General features: G+C 39.8%; 1 protein-coding gene across 2 annotated transcripts in view; it reads right to left on the bottom strand.

Annotated features, from left to right (window-relative positions):
• SLC49A4 (solute carrier family 49 member 4) overlaps nucleotides 1-16,396 on the bottom strand; it is a 68,799-nt gene that overhangs the window by 21,699 nt on the left and 30,704 nt on the right. For both annotated transcript variants that reach the window (XM_083490542.1, XM_083490543.1), the window contains exons 5-7: nucleotides 10,397-10,505; nucleotides 9,786-9,853; nucleotides 4,369-4,496 (exon numbers count right to left, since the gene is read on the bottom strand). In XM_083490542.1, the coding sequence (XP_083346668.1) occupies nucleotides 4,369-4,496; nucleotides 9,786-9,853; nucleotides 10,397-10,505 (305 nt within the window). The remainder of the gene's footprint in view (nucleotides 1-4,368; nucleotides 4,497-9,785; nucleotides 9,854-10,396; nucleotides 10,506-16,396) is intronic.

Below are 16,396 nucleotides of genomic sequence, written 5' to 3'. Positions count from 1 at the left end.
TCAAGTTTTTGGTCACAAATATAAAATACCCAAACTAGTATGAAAAAATAAGGAAGATCATTGGCAGAATTCACCTAATGAACCCCATCAGCAGAAGCCCCGAGGAAGGGCTTCTGCTTGTGCAATGGGAATTCCCCCCTGCCCCCTTGAAATTGGCTCCGGGGGTCACAAGAACCCCCAGAACAGTCCACAGGGAAGGGGGGATTGTATCATCTGGCAAGCTGATTTCTAACAGTGCAACACCAAATTCCACCCTTAGTTCCGTAAGACAGGAAAGAATGGTAGTCAATATGTTCACTATGAACTGAGTGTGGGGGCAGGATCTGTTCAACCACATGGGCATAGGATCATTCTCACAAAGCATTAGATAATTTGCATGGGATGTAAGCAAACATGTCGCCCTCTAAATGTTTTGAACTACATCTCCCATCAGCTCCAGCCACCATGGTCAATGGTAAGATATGACGGGAGTTGCAGTTTACAGTATCTGCACTGCACTGATGGCTCCTAGCATAATAAAGAAACACTGCAAGCCCAGAGTCTTGGAAACTGTGTTGTAGCCTATGGTTGTGAACACTTCATGACCCTCACACCAGCCGATTTGGTCTGTAATTAAATTTACTTTGTGAGAAGGTTTCTAAGATCCTCTACTCCCTAAAATATGGCCTTGACTTAAGTACATCCAGTCTACTGTCCATTTTCATAGAATCAAAGAACTGTAGAGTTGGAAAGGACCATGTGGGTCATCTAGTCCAACCCCCTGCAATGCAGGAATCTTCCACCCAATGTGGGGCTCGAACCCAAGGCCCTGAGATTTAGAGTTTCAAGCTCTACAGACTGAGCTATCCCACACTTGTATAGACGTTACATCCAAAAGAATCACAAAGTAATGCTGTTGGATTGCAGGAAAGACACCCTGCACCTGAGCCAAAGGAAGCAAGCCAAATTCATTTATTTCATTAATCCACTTGACAGAAATATCCTCACAAAACGTATAAAAATTATCTTTCAACTCCACAAATTCCCCTGTACCTCAAACCCCCTGCCATTTTACATGCATGGTAAAATTCATGGTAGCATGACTGTCAAATTGGTTAAGATGTGACAATAAACTAGGGACATGGACACTATCATGCAGACAGGAGGAACAAACCTTCCAGAAACCAAACTCATCCCTATTAGACCAGAAATCACTAAGCAAGTTACATAGACAATGGAATTGACCAAGTAAGCCACTGACCTGGTTTACTAAAACACAGTCCAATATTCTCTTTTCCAAGACACCAACTCCCTTCAGTCTTGAAGGAGGGTGCCAAAAAAGCTTTTAATAATGAAAAGCTATCAAATCCATTTGAGAGATTATCTGTCATCTCTACAGTCACAGCGGTCTTCTAGGAAAAAAAGCAATACAACTTAATGCTACAAGAACCAAGAAAAAAATATAGAGGTTGTTGTTATTCTCAGGCAATCATGTTTTGTGTGTGCTGAAATCTCTGAAAACAGCGATTTGAGACTGGCAAAATATAAACTTGATCTACCAGCTCTGTTTTGGATCAGTGGGTTTTGCATGAAACAGAGACAGAGGGAGACGGAGGTGATTTTCACCTGTGGAGCCCGTCCACTTTTATCTCAGTAAATAAGAACTGAAGTGAATGTATAAGTTTGCTCCTGCTGCATCAATTCAGACAGTTTCACTTTTCATTACAATTTATTTTACTACCTGCATTTGATAACAGTGCAGACAAGAACAAAGGGGGAAACTCTCAATGTATCTCTTCACTCCTGATCGGGAAGAATGGTGCAAGGATTTGCCATCTCAAAGACAGCAGCTTCTGCAACGCGTGATTTGTTCAGCTATTAAAAATACTTTTCTTGCCTTATTAAAAAAATATTTCAGAGCTGATTATTTTAGAATATGAAACACAGATCAAAGGATACACCAAATGGAATTTATAGTTTCGGTAATTCTGGTGGTATTTCCTCTCAACCAGACATCTATTTCAATATGCTGTACTCATTTCTGGTTTATAGCTATGCACCAAGGACAATTTGGGAGTCTCAAAGTTAATTTGAATAAGACAGAGTTATATTTATATAGAGAGGGTACTCTATGAAAGCTCCGTTCATTAATTTAAGTTCAATGGCAGAGCTGGGGGAAGGCAATTTCTGTGGCTACAGAAGTTACAGCAGGTGTAGCACATCAGCTTCAAACCAACAGTGCTCCTCTCCAGAACAGAGAGTACAGTATCAAACCAAAGACTTGTCTTCCAAGGTGTGTATCTGAAGAAGTGTGCATGCACACGAAAGCTCATACCAAGAACTAACTTAGTTGGTCTTTAAGGTGCTACTGGAAGGAATTTTTTTATTTTGACTATGGCAGACCAACATAGCTACCTATCTGTAACTGGAACTATGGAAGGCACCACATTGAGCCGCATGAAATGGAAGTCCATCAACCTGTGTATCTGAAGAAGTGTGCATGCACACGAAAGCTCATACCAAGAACTAACTTAGTTGGTCTTTAAGGTGCTACTGGAAGGAAGGTTTATTAAGATAGTTTCAAGCCTCTCAGATCTGATTTAAGCATAGGTGCAACTTCTAAAACACATTCAGGTAGTGGCACCTCTCAGTTTAAATTAAAATCTTCTAAGCCTTCTCTTTTAGAAGAAAAAGCTTCCAAACAGGAGAACAGAAGCTGATGTTTTAAATGGATGAATGGATTTGCACAAAGCTTCAGGCGGAGGCTACCAAGTCATAAACTGCCAGTTACCCATCTTAAGGATTATCAGCTCTTAAGTCCAATAAAGCGACTTCATGTTTCGGTAAATTGAATGGGAGCAAATGTGAGCTCCAGTGGGATAGGGACTGAGAATCAGTGAAGGAAAACAAGCAAACAGAAATGAGCAGCGACTAAGCCACAAAAGCGGAAGACTAGTTTAAAAACAATGATGAGGAAGAAAAAGAGAGCACAACAGAAAATGCAGCAATACAACATGGCACAGCTTCTTTCACTAACACCTCCTCCCAAAGTACAACAACGTTACCAACTGTACGAATATGAACAAAAGGAGAGCCTGACTGGATCAGATGAAAGGAATGCCCAGTTCAGTATCCTGTTTTCCCACCTGATCAAACAGGTGTCTTTAGGAAGCCCACAAGGATGTCCTGAGCCTGGGAGAACTCTCCTGCTGCTATTCCGCAACAAATGATATTCAGAAGCATGTCGTCTTTGATCTTGCATGTAGTATACAGCCATCACAGTTAGTAGCCGCTGACAGCCTTATACTCCAAGCATTTGTCTAATATCATTAGACGATATGTATTTGTGGTGTGAAGCTTAGTTACTATACAGATATACTGAATTTCTATCCGGGATTTCAGTTCAAGCATCTCTGCAAGATATAGATACAAGAAGGTATGAGAACCCACCCAACACCTGCAAAAAAAAGTGGGGTGAAGAGATGGGTAGGGTAGGGGGAGCCTAAGATATCAAAACAAAGAAATTTCAGAAATGCTTGCCCAGTGTAGTTCAAAACTAAATAACCACATATCCTTTTTGTCTTTCTTAACATTACTATGGACAATCTGTACTTCGTACATAATACCCATTGTAATATACAAAGAGGGTGTAACAAAACAAGTAAAGGGGAAATGGCAAGTTAATTAGTTGGACGTATTACAAGCTTATTATTTCCCTATATACTTGTGTTCCCAGATAAGTAACCACAAAACACACTATTATCCACTGGAATTCCAAGCAGGTCAGGCTAAAGGGTTAGAATTAATCACTTGTTTTAACCAATGTTTACAGCCAGCTAACAGGAGTCTTGAAAACCTTGTCAAAGACACGTCAGTTTAATGAACTTCAAAATTCCCCTTGTTGGCTTTATATCACTAAATAAAATTACAGTTTCTTATTGCCTTTTCTTTTACTTTAACTTGTTTATGGCGACACAGGGAGTTCTTCCAGCTTAATGTACGGGTTGTATCTGAATACGTCACACTCAGAGTAGACTCACTGAAATCAATGGACATAATGACTTCAGTCAAGGGACGGGAAGATTTCAAGAGTCCAGTCTTGAATATGTGAATTGGTCTTACACTGTCAATTCTGACAGCTGTCTCCTCTGCTTCATTATACATTACAAAGTGGCTTGAGTTACATTGTAGCACTGGGGGTTCAGAAGTGACCAAAAAAATAAAATAAAAATCCCACAATGTATGCCAATCTCCCCTGCCCAGCAGCACCACAGAATTAAAACAGTTTATTGAAAATTAATCTGCAATATAACTTATTTTCCCAACATCTCACATATCTAAGAACCGCTACCAAAACCATTTATTTGACAAGGCTGGGCATTAGCATACCTGTAGTTAAAGGAAGATGACTGACAGTTGTTAAACACGTCAAAGTGAACCAGATGGATGACAAAGTTGCTCCTGACAATAACAGAAGCAGTATAAGTTTCAGCATTCCTCGGATAAAATCGGCAAACCTGAAAGGAACACAAATCACAATTAACAAACCCTTCACAAATTCTGTAAACTTTAGCCAAATTGCTACAACAATTTGAAATACAGTGGTACCTCGGGTTATGTACTTAATTCATTCCGGAGGTCTGTACTTAACCTGAAACTGTTCTTAAGCTGAAGCACCACTTTAGCTAATGGGGCCTCCTGCTGCCGCCGCGCCGCCGGAGCACGATTTCTGTTCTTATCCTGAAGCAAAGTTCTTAACCTAAAGCACCATTTTGGGCTTAGTGGAGTGTGTAACCTGAAGCGTGTGTAACCCGAGGTACCACTGTATAGTGATTTCTAATATGATATATTGAAGTTTAAGGAAGGTAAAACACCAAAAGAAGCAAATACTTCTTATGAATAAGTGGCAGCAGTATGTTTCTAAGATAAGTACCTTGTTCAAAATTGATCTGTAAAAGAGGTTTTGTCTTTATACTTGCCCCTAACAGAAGAGTTTTACAATCTGAAACACACTGGATCATAATAGACAGCTACATTATGAAACTGAAGACAAAACATTATCATAAACCTGTCTCAACTTTATGCTCTTTTAATACCGGAAACCAATACATGTAAGATTTGAAACTTACTATTTTCCACATACAGTGGTGCCTCGCAAGACGAAAAGAATCCGTTCTGTGATTCTCTTCGTCTAGCGGTTTTTTCGTCTTGCGAAGCAAGCCCATTGACGGATTAGCGGCTTATCGGATCAGCTGATAAGCGGCTTAGCGGCTTAGAAAAAGGGGGGGGGCCGCAGGAACTCGCAAGCCATTGTCGTCTTGCGAAGCAAGCCCATAGGAAAATCGTCTTGCGAAGCACCTCCAAAACGGAAAACCCTTTCGTCTAGCGAGTTTTCCGTCTTGCAAGGCATTCGTCTTGCGGGGCACCACTGTATTATCACTAAAGAAATCAGTGGGTTGGATCCAAAGGGTTTCCATGAACCAAAGGATCATTCATATACTGAGAAGAATCTTCCCATTCCTGTGTGTCAAAATACCTTGCACTCTATTTATTAATATTTTCACACAGGCCTAGATTGGCACTAGGAACTACTTTGCTGGTCAAACCAATCCCCCATTCTGTTGTTAACAGTGGCCAGTCACACACCTATAAATCAGACACAAAGGAAAAATAATTCCAATATTTTTCTCCTCTGCACATAGCACTCAGCGATATAGTGCCTATACAGATGTTCTTGTTAACAGCTACTGCTGCCAACTCCTAGTCAAGTCTCCACTGACAATGGGCTTCCCATCACTGCTGCTCATTCTCCCATCCATTGTTTTGTTGGTATAATTGTGACAAAGCACCTGGCTCCATGTTAAATACAGAGGAGCGATAAAGACAGAAAAGCAGGAGACAAATGCTTCCTGCCACAAAGATATGTCCCCTCCCACCAAAAAGTCTACTGCTCCCCAGATCTGCTTGGCCCAGATTTTATTATCCAAAAAATTCGCATTATGCGCCTCCTATAGTTACGAGTAATAATTTGCTGCTGTCAACTCTGCTGCTCATTGCTACTGAAATTACACCATGCTACAAAGTTGCTGCATTTTGACTTTGCTGCTGTTTAAAAGATGAAGAAAATTCTGAGCTGTGAAGGACAAAATCTGAAAAATATCTCTTATCATTAGTGAATGCAACAAGAAAAATGTCAGGGGGGAAAAAAAGAGGTTGATTTGTGTTGCTCTGCAGATTTAAAAAAAACAAAAACATGAGATTGTCACCGTTTGAAGTTGATTTTTCTCCCCTCCCCACCACCAGTCTAGTCTATCACTGCTAAGGAAAGGGTGCAATACCCGCCAGCTGCCTAAAATATTGAAGGCTCTCCAATCATAAACATGCCATATAAATTATCTCAACGCTCCTGGTCTGGGGCTTGGAGTGGCAAGATCAAGGGCATAAATCTCATGTGAAGGAAGACACGGTACACTGCGGGTAACAAAATAATGAAATTTGAGAACTTATTTTCCAACTGTGCCTTCCTTTGACAGGCATGATTCTGTTAACACCCGCAAAAACATTTCTACAGCATGCAGAGATAGTTTGGCATCCAAATGACAGCTTGTGCATCATCAAAAATGGGAAGGACACTTTAATATAGTTTCTTTTACATATTCCATATAGCAGGTAAATAATGTTCATAAGCAGAGTGAAATTATATTGAGATTTAAGTGTGATGAAAGGAGGAACTGAGAGACTAGGAGGAAGCAAAGCTACACTATAGTTCCTAAATGGAAATGCTTGATGTAAGAAAATTAGCAGCTGGTAGAACACAAAGCACCCCCACACTGAGCTATTACAATAGGTACCAGGCTGCCTGCCTGGTAAGTCACAGGACTGACTTTGAAATACATGAGCCTGTCACACTTGACAAGAATCATTAGCTAATTTTCCTAATTACAACTTTCAGCAAATTATAGTCAGCACAGACATTGATTCAACTGTACATAGATAACTGCTGAGTAGGCCTAAAAGGGGGCAGTCATCCATCAAAAGTGGCAAACCGCCACTCCTTGTGTGCCCAAAACCCTATGTTTGAAACTATAAAGCTACTTAATCAGAAAGAGATATCTGGCAACAGTCAGTTAGCTTTTTCTGAAAAAGTATAAATGATTAGGCTGAAGGAGGCAGCACTGGGGTCCACAGAATATTTACATTGCTATGGAATTTGCAACCAATTTCGTAGCAGCTACAGAAGACATTAAAAGGATATTATGAGGCTGAAACCAGGCTACATATTTAACAAATCAATCTATCACAAAAGGTCAGGATTTACATGAAGTCAGCATATCTGCACTAGTCATCTTATGACTAGAAAATGGTTTGCCAATTTAAGAGCACCTTCATCTTTAGGAGCCAGGTGAAAACGTTCCTCTTCAACCAGGCCTTTGGCTGATTAATACTCCACAGCCTTTAAGCTACTTATTTGTGTTAGAATGCTGCCTTTTTATGTTGTGAACCCCCCTGAGATCCTTTGATGACAGGCGGTATATAAATCCAATAAATATATAGCTCAGCTGAAGCAATAAACTGAAGTTTGTGATTGCTATGCCCAACCCCAATCCAGAAAACAGAATCCACAGGGGACAAACTGGACCTCCAGCTGTCTGAAGACTAGGAGAAAAAGATGAGATTTCCTTCCGTCAGTACCGAAGATCCTTGGAATTGAAAGGGAGCCTCTACAGAATCCTGTTGAGGGGCCCTTAGGATCAGAGTGCCATAAGCCCCTGGTAGAGTCTGAGGGAGAGGCTGAGATATCCCTCCTCACCTTGAGTACAGGTGCCTAAATATCCAAGTCCAGGCAACAGGTGCACAACTAAGTAGGTGCCTCAAAGCCCACAGTCACAGAACAACTCAAGAGTAAACCCCTTTTTATTCCTTGAAATAAAGGGCTCTTAGAATGCCCTCAAACACCAGCCTGGGATTAGGCTCAGCCTGGTAGGCCAGACTTTATCAGCCCCTTCTTTGAGCTTCACTGTTGCTGAAGAAAAACACAGTCCTTCAAGCTCCCCAACGCCAGACTCCTTGACTTCTTTTGCCTACACTGGATCTCCTCTATTCCTGACACTGGATTAAGTTTTCAAATTAGGCTGAATACTTGTGAATCTCCCTGGTTGTCTCTGCATGTCTTCTTTGGCAATCTCATGTGTGAGGCCTTGGCCTCCTTGGATTCTAGGGCTTGGGCCCACCCACAGTCCACACCTGTTGAGGCAGGACAGTTACAAACCAGTATGGGAAGCTTCAAATTTGTTTTGAGTGAAGGAGGGAGAATACAAGAACCTGAGGCTCACCACAATGCATTCTGGTCACAAACCCCCAAGGATTTTTCTAATGTTCAAATATGGCCAATCTAATCTTGGCAACAGATTTCACTCTCTAATTAAATCTGTTCACCTTAATTTCTATATTAAGTTTCCAGAAACATGTAAAAATAAGCAATGGCTGTAGAATAGGAGGATACACTAAAAAAGATTCCAGAGGTGAGAGAGCAGAACTCGTGACAGCCATGGGATTTAAGACACAGAACAGCAACCCAAAATGTGCCAACATCCATTCAACAACAGTAATCTCCTATATCATGTTAAAAACTATTTCCAAGCTTCTATAGTCGCTTTTAAATACTTGGAAGCTCCTTCTTCTGCTCATAAATTATATTGTGCTCTTAAACTGAGCTTGGAAGGCCATCCTCTTCTAGTCATAAGATGATGCTAGTGCATATCTGCTGACTCAGACCTATTATGTAAAATCTTGACCTTTTGTAGTAGATTAATTTTTAAAACATAAAACTTGCTTTCAGTCTCAGAATACTCTTTTAATGTCTTTTGTAACTGCTACGAAATCATTTTCGAACTCCACAGCAATAGAAGTATTTTTGTGGAGCCCAATTCCACAAGGGCTGGGAGGACAAAGCCTTATACAGGGTGCAGGACCTGATAATATGGGGGAGCCTCATCTCAAAAGAACTTGTGGATTTGAAGCACCAGTGGCATCAAGAGACTCAATTCTTAACCCTTATAAGAAGACTCTATAGGCAAGGGGATAATAGAATCAGAGGATTGTACACCTGGAACGGACCACAAGGGTCAACTAGTCCACCCCCAGCAATGCAGGAATCTTTTGCACAGTGTAGGGCTCAAAACCATGACCCTGAGATTAAGAGTCTCTACCAACTGAGCTAGATGCTCTACCAATTTCCCCCCCAAATATGATACCAAACCAGTATCAAACCACAGTGTAATATTTGGGTTTGTTATCTCTGAGCACTTAATAAATCAGAGAACTTGTAAATTAACTGCACCTCGTAAGCCCTACTTTTCTTCTCTAAAACAAAAAACCTCAACATGACATCAGAGCTATCAAATTTCTCTAACTATTCTGTTGAGGAATCCATCACATCTGTAATGGAGGAGCTGAAAGCAAACAGGTAGGAAAACTCCACTGATGGTTCCTTGATTATTTTACCTAAGTGGTTCTTTCCACCTTTGGCTGGAGTGGATAGGGAGCACTTGTCAAACACAATAATATGAACTGCTCAGTTTGATGACTGAGCAAATGGAATTTCCAGCAGTCACTGCCTAAAAAGATCATGAAACACACAAATTGCTATGCTAGAAGATGAACCTATTTCCCCCCCACAGAAAAGCATTTCTTCTTTTACAATTGTCATAGATGACAGGAAATGATCTTCAGGTGTATTGTTTCAGTATAACTAAAAGACAATTGCAATGAAGAAAAATAAAATGAAGTAAGACTGTGATACTTACCTTGCCAGTGCTATGCCAACAATACAACCTCCTACAATAGACCAAAATCCAATCCAACCTGCATCCATCTAGAAAAGATTTAAGAGTGAACAACACTGTGTTATTTCAAGCACAGTAACGGAGATAGTATTTACTATAAGCAAATACCCACTAGAATAGAAGTTCTATGTCACCTTTGACAGACCTTTTCTCCATTAATTTGTCTAATCCCCTTTTCAAACTCATCTAAGACAATGACAGTCGCCATTTCTTGTGGCAGCAAATAGCATAAATTAATTTTGTGATGTTTGATTAAATATCTGCTTTTGTCTAACTCAAATCTATTGCCAATCAGTTTCACTTGATAACATTTCCCTCCTAGATTTCTACAGGATTTAGTTTAAAAATAAATAAATGTTAATATACACATTTCAAAAGACACCAGTGTTATCCTTTTTCCTTAGCCTCTGTTATCTGCAAATGTTTTCAGCATCTATTTCAACTCCAACCCATTGACACTTTTATTACAAAAGCAGGACATAGTCTCCAGTGCATACTGCTTGGTTAGTTCAGTTACCAGTATTTTGCCTATGATGCATAAGCGAAGCTAAACAATATACACATATACATACTTGGCTTATGTCCTTTGGGGTTAATATCAAGTCTAGAACACCAGACCATCCCGAGAAAACACCCAATGGTATAGCATAGGCTAGAGCAATCATCAGAAACCGTGGGTTGCTGAAAGGAAAATAATAATTAGGAACAGTTTTGCCAATGTAAGATTATCAAGTTGTTCTGTTTTAACTTTGTTGACTTCACTGTGCATGTCACCCAGAGAAAACTTTTATTAGGAAACTCAGAAATGGAATTAAATCAATAACTAAATCTAAATAGCACCATATATAAACGCTAAAGGCTTATCAAAGGTTAAGTACCTCTGCAGTCACATAACTACTGCAAGAAGTCACAGCTTGTGGATGGAATTCTGTCATGTTCAGATGTTGTTACCACATATTTTAGAGGGAAATTTGTAGCAGGACAAATATTGAGGGACACTAAAGAGCTGAAAGAAATTGCTTTGTCTTGTCTTATAAGCCTGATTTATTGGGGGGGGGGGTACAAGCTGAAACAGTATGGTGGAAAAACTACAAGGGCACCTCATCCCCACAAAATAATCTTCAATGTAACCCAGGTGTTCCACTTCAGTGTCTCATGGAGACAGAGTTTGTTTGGCTTCTCTCTCCCTCAAAAAAAAAAAAAAAAAAGGAACTGTGTGTGATTGGATTGTTCACAGAGGTGCTTATTAGGCTGAGGGAACAAACAAAGGTCACTTGCTCAGTGGTGCCCCCAGCTAAATGTATGAGGCAGGGCGAAATGTGTAGGGTGGCATTTTTTATTCACCCAGTGCTACTGGGGCCCTGCATTTACTTTAATGTGCTTTCACTTTGTAGAACACTAATACAGTGGTACCTCGCGTTACATACGCTTCAGGTTACAGACTCCGCTAACCCAGAAATATTACCTCGGGTTAAGAACTTTGCTTCAGGATGAGAACAGAAATCATGCTCCAGCAGCGCAGCAGCAGTGGGAGGCCCCATTAGCTAAAGTGGTGCTTCGGGTTAAGAACAGTTTCAAGTTAAGAACGGACCTCCGGAATGAATTTAGTACTTAACCTGAGGTACCACTGTATATGAATTGCATTAAGCTGATTTGCCAGGAGGCTAAGCAAGTAGATAGCACAATGTTGTGACAGGAATTTAGGCAAGATCTCTTTTTAGTCTCCTCCAAGTATATGACTGAACAATCAAAGAAGCAGCTGCTAATAAGGTGCTTTCCTACTGTACTTCACACTGCTGTTGCTAAGCTCTTCTTTCTGGCACCACATTTTAAAAGCATTAATTATGTTTCAGCGTGATCTGTAGGACATGCTTCTGCTTCAGACTTTCCTTGCCTTCAACATTGTTATTATTTTTATTAAACTGCCTTGAGTGCTAACGTTTGTTAGACAACAAGAATCAGTTCATTAAGTGCCGAAAGCAAAATATTTTAGTAACAAATAATATTTTTCAACTTTATTTGTTGCTGTTACTATTCAGACACACCTCAGTTCCTCGATTACACATGAAAAACAAACAGAAACTCAGAAACTGGCTTCTGCCTGCAGCTCCATTTGCATTTCCACCCTATTAGACTCCTATCAATAGCAGGGAACATGGCTATAGAGCTGGTAGATTGTGGTGTTGGGAGCGATCTCTGATCCATAGCAACACGGAGCCCTAAATTATGGATATTATTTTTGCAGCATGAGCTACAGGATATCTAGCTTAAAATCAAAATATAACTGAGGACCAATCCTAAATCATGCTGAAGGTTGTCTGCAGTTACATTTTCTCCCCTCACTGATTCGATTGCTGCTTAATTCTACAGAATTAGCTCCAACTTGGGTGGAATGGTAGGAGCTGAAGTGCTATTCTTAAAAACAGCCAATGAGGTAAAATGTAATATACATGTAAGCACTTGAAACATCTGCTTAATTGCACTCTTCTCTTTTTCTTTAGCTATTTGTTTACCAAATAGTAAACAGAGGAAGTGATTTTTTGCCAAGTACACTCCATTCATCCATCAAAGAACAACATCTGTGTGTTTACTACACATGTGACAAACTTGGCTCGAAGACACACAGTTGTTGAGTTGGGTACCTGGCCAAACAGCAAACTACCTGGTAGAGTGCGCTATACAGAAAACTCTTCAACCTTTTTCAAATATGTCATGCCTGTGCCCTACTGAAACCATGAGAGGAAGAAAGAAGTACAGCTTCACTTACATCAGATGATAACTAATGTGATATGCTGAAATGGCAAACAAGATCCTGTACAAATGTGCCTCTCCAAATCTCTATTTTTGCCTAGCAACATAGTGATTTACAGCACAAGTGTCAACGGCACAAGGAGAAAAATCTCAAAAAATGGCAGTATTCAAATAAATCTATAGAAATTATTCACTTGAAAGCCTTTGGAAGGGGGAAGGAAGAAGAAAGGAATTTGGAAACAGTGACTACTATTTCCATTAAGACAGAGAGACAACTCCAAGAAGCTGTGCTAAGGGATTCAGCGTTTTCCCCCTCTTAAAAACAATTCACCTTCACTGCACACTAAAGGTGAAGCTGTGAAAGCTGTATCATCATCACCTTGTCAAGTAAGCAAGAGCTGACAGAAAAGCCCCAAAGAAACAACTTTACTGTAAATGAAGGAAACAACAAGCTGTTATCTGTTTAGAAAGAAGTATATGCTTCTCAACTGTTTCCATTTGAGAACGGCAGGGAATCATACAGTGTTACCATCCATGATTTACTAAAGGCATGGCCAGTAAATCAGTATTATGTTCTGTATTAAGAATTTGTCTTTTCCCTGTTAAGTACAGTAGCATGGGTCAGCAGGTCAGATGGGGACTGTCGCTCTTGCAGTAGGGCTCCGTTTTGTGGAAGTTGACTTGTTCGTATGGGAAGCGTCGTTTTGTACACGTGCTTTATTTGAGCAGAACAGAACTGCTTCCCATATCAACAAGTCAGCTTCCACAAAAACAGAGGCCTACTGCAAGAGCAACAGTTAATTTTTCAAAAATCCTTAAACAAAACTACCCAAGCAAAATTTCACAGAAATGACATGATCAGCTGTTGCAAACCCCAGATTTTATCATCACCATCATCACCTATATGCTAATTTCCTTCTAAAGAACTGTTTCAATGCAATTTACACATAATGCAACTACGGCAACGAGATTGATTTACACATAATGCAGCTATGGCATTCTCTTTACTGCTTTCAAATTTCTTCTCACATGTAGCAATGAGATGGAAACACCTTTTGATTCCGCACCATGCTCCAAGCCATTTATTCTGACATAAAAGGCATTATAAATATAGTCTTCACCAAATGCTCATGTTGGTTTTCTTATTAATAAGGGAATGGAAGACTTATCGTGTTCTCATGCCTTGCCATTCTCTGCTTAACCTTTTCAAAATTACTAACATGTCCGTTGAGATGGCAGAATTATTTAAACTATTAGGATTCCTTCTTTCTTCCCACACCTCATATACTAAACCGCACCTGCTGTAATTTATAGCACCAATATTTTGCAGTGCAATCGATCTCTGCTGCATTTAGTTAGGTTTAAAACTATTTTAGGTACAGAAAAGGTAAAATATCCATTCTAGGCATAGGAGAAATGGTTCACAGAGCTGGGGAAAAAATGGTCTTTTGTATAACCAGTAAATGATGTTGGCAATGATCCTGCCACTATTTAGAATATAATTTATAATTGATTTGTTTAAAATGCACACGAACATAAACACATGGTACCAACCTACTGAAAGCTATAGCCAGTCATCTTTCTCTCAAGTGATTAAAATAAAGGTAATATTTAGAAGTAATATTTGAAGAAATTTAACAACTAACTCCTTCTTCTCCCCGTACCCACTAATCTGCCCCGAAGGGTTGGAAGAATCCCCAGAGCAGATCTGGAGTATATGCAAGGGGAGCAGAGGGAGTGAAAATTTCACTCATGGAATGCTCACAGAGCCATTCCATGTCCATAGTTACTTAGCTGGATGCAATCCTGCACAAAGAAATAAATACTAAGGCTTAGTAGTCATATACTTCTAGCTTCCTGCTTCTTAAGCAAGAAATAATTCACTCTGCTACAACCAATTATAAAATAAGCTACTTACTCTAGACAAAAATGATTAAACACCTTCCATTCCGAGCTATGATAAACAGCCTCATCCATTCTGGGTGAACAGCATCAAGTGCAATGCCTGCAGCTCCACCTGCGCAGCATCACAAGTCATGCTTCAGCAAAGTGTTTATAGACACTACAATGGTGGGCCAATGCAAGCACAGCAGAAGAATCAGAGGCGATGCTAGTGGTGGGGGGACACAATGGAGTGGGGACCACCTACGGTACATAACAAGAACCCAATACGATCCTTGAACCAGTTATTGTGAAGGCAAGATTCCACTCAGAAAACAAGAAAACCAAAACACATACCATTTATTTAATATCCTTCTCTGAGAGGAAATTTGACTCCCTATAAAGTTTCTCCTTCTGCTGCTTGTCTTTACTGTTTTATTACATAGTTTTAGTAGTACTTACTGAATTAATATTTTATGTAAGTTAGGGCTAGGGAACCATATACCAGATATGATTGCCCAACCAGGACTGTCAATGACCAGAGATGATGGAAGCTAGTCCAAGAACATCTGGTGGGCCCACAGGTTCCCCAGCCTTGATGTAAACTACTCTGTGACGTTTATCTGAAAAGCAGCAGATAAATACGGTAGGCAAACAAGCATGAGCTGACACAGCTAATGAAATTGTACACTGATCACACAACACGGACATCAATGTTGATGCACACTTCAGCACAAATATTACAAACGGAAAAGAAAGGACACTGAATAGGATGCACAGAGGATGAATCACCAACACCAATACCCCAGTTTGCACTGAAGCAAGGATAGAACAGCAGCAGCGTATTGCTGGCATCCAAAAATAAAAATAAAAAATCACACTGCATATTCCTAAATGAGCTTACACAACACGATCTGTAAAGACAGCTCAACGCAAATTACTTACTGGCCAGTAACTACAATAGTTCAAGAGAAAAACTCCTACACTATTCATTCGTTGTCTAGATTCTAAATAACAATGCCGTGATTAAACCTGACCAGTATACGCTCTGATAGCACATGAAGAATTCTGAAGGCAACAGCTTTCGAGATTATTACATTTGAACAGCATACACAATTTGCATACTGTGCACTATATACACACACACACACACACACACACACACACACACACACATATATATATATATATATGGATATGGAGCTCAAGGTGGTGTAGATGCTTCTCCTCCCCATTTTACCCTCACAATTCTCCCAAAAACCATTTAAAACATCCGTCCAGTGACAGGTTAGTTACACACAGGCACACCTACTCAAGAGACAAAAAAATTAAGAAGAAGCATTTGGAAGATCAGGAAAATATAGTGTACAAGGTAAATGAACGAGTAAGTTCCAAGGGCTTCTTAAAAGGGAAACAACCAACAAAGAATTAGTCTGCTCTTACATTATTAATCGTGACCAGCATTTCAAATTACAGCCTCATAGTCAGAAATATATTCAGTATGTAAGTATAGGAGTGTATTCTTTATTCTTTTAAAAAGCTGGTAAATTTGAATTTTTGTAGTTCTCCATTCAACTTTACAGGGATCTCAGATTCAGCGTTTAGAATATTATGAACAAGCATCCATTTTATTAACATAGCTCCCAGATGGAGCCCTGTCAATAGGCATTTTATATTCCACCTGCAGATCCAGCTGTTATTCAGGTTTTTATTTGACAGTAACATTTTTACAACACAGCCCGCAGGCAGACAAGGAGGCTGGCTCTCAGGTGACAGCAGCAAAAATGGTGCCAAGTGTCCTAAATGGAAATTGATACTTTATATATATAAAACAGTATCTTGCATACTCCTCTGTTTCTACTGACTGGCTAATTCCATTTTGGGACCCAAAAAAATATAAGCCACAATTAACAGAGGAATTAGGGTCTCTTCTTCTCTGT

The sequence above is a fragment of the Podarcis liolepis genome, assembly GCF_965112155.1.
Source record: "Podarcis liolepis genome assembly, chromosome: 1".
In the NCBI taxonomy this organism is placed as follows: domain Eukaryota; kingdom Metazoa; phylum Chordata; class Lepidosauria; order Squamata; family Lacertidae; genus Podarcis; species Podarcis liolepis.
Note: the sequence above shows the minus strand (reverse complement) of the source record. Positions and strands in the feature narration are given on the sequence as shown.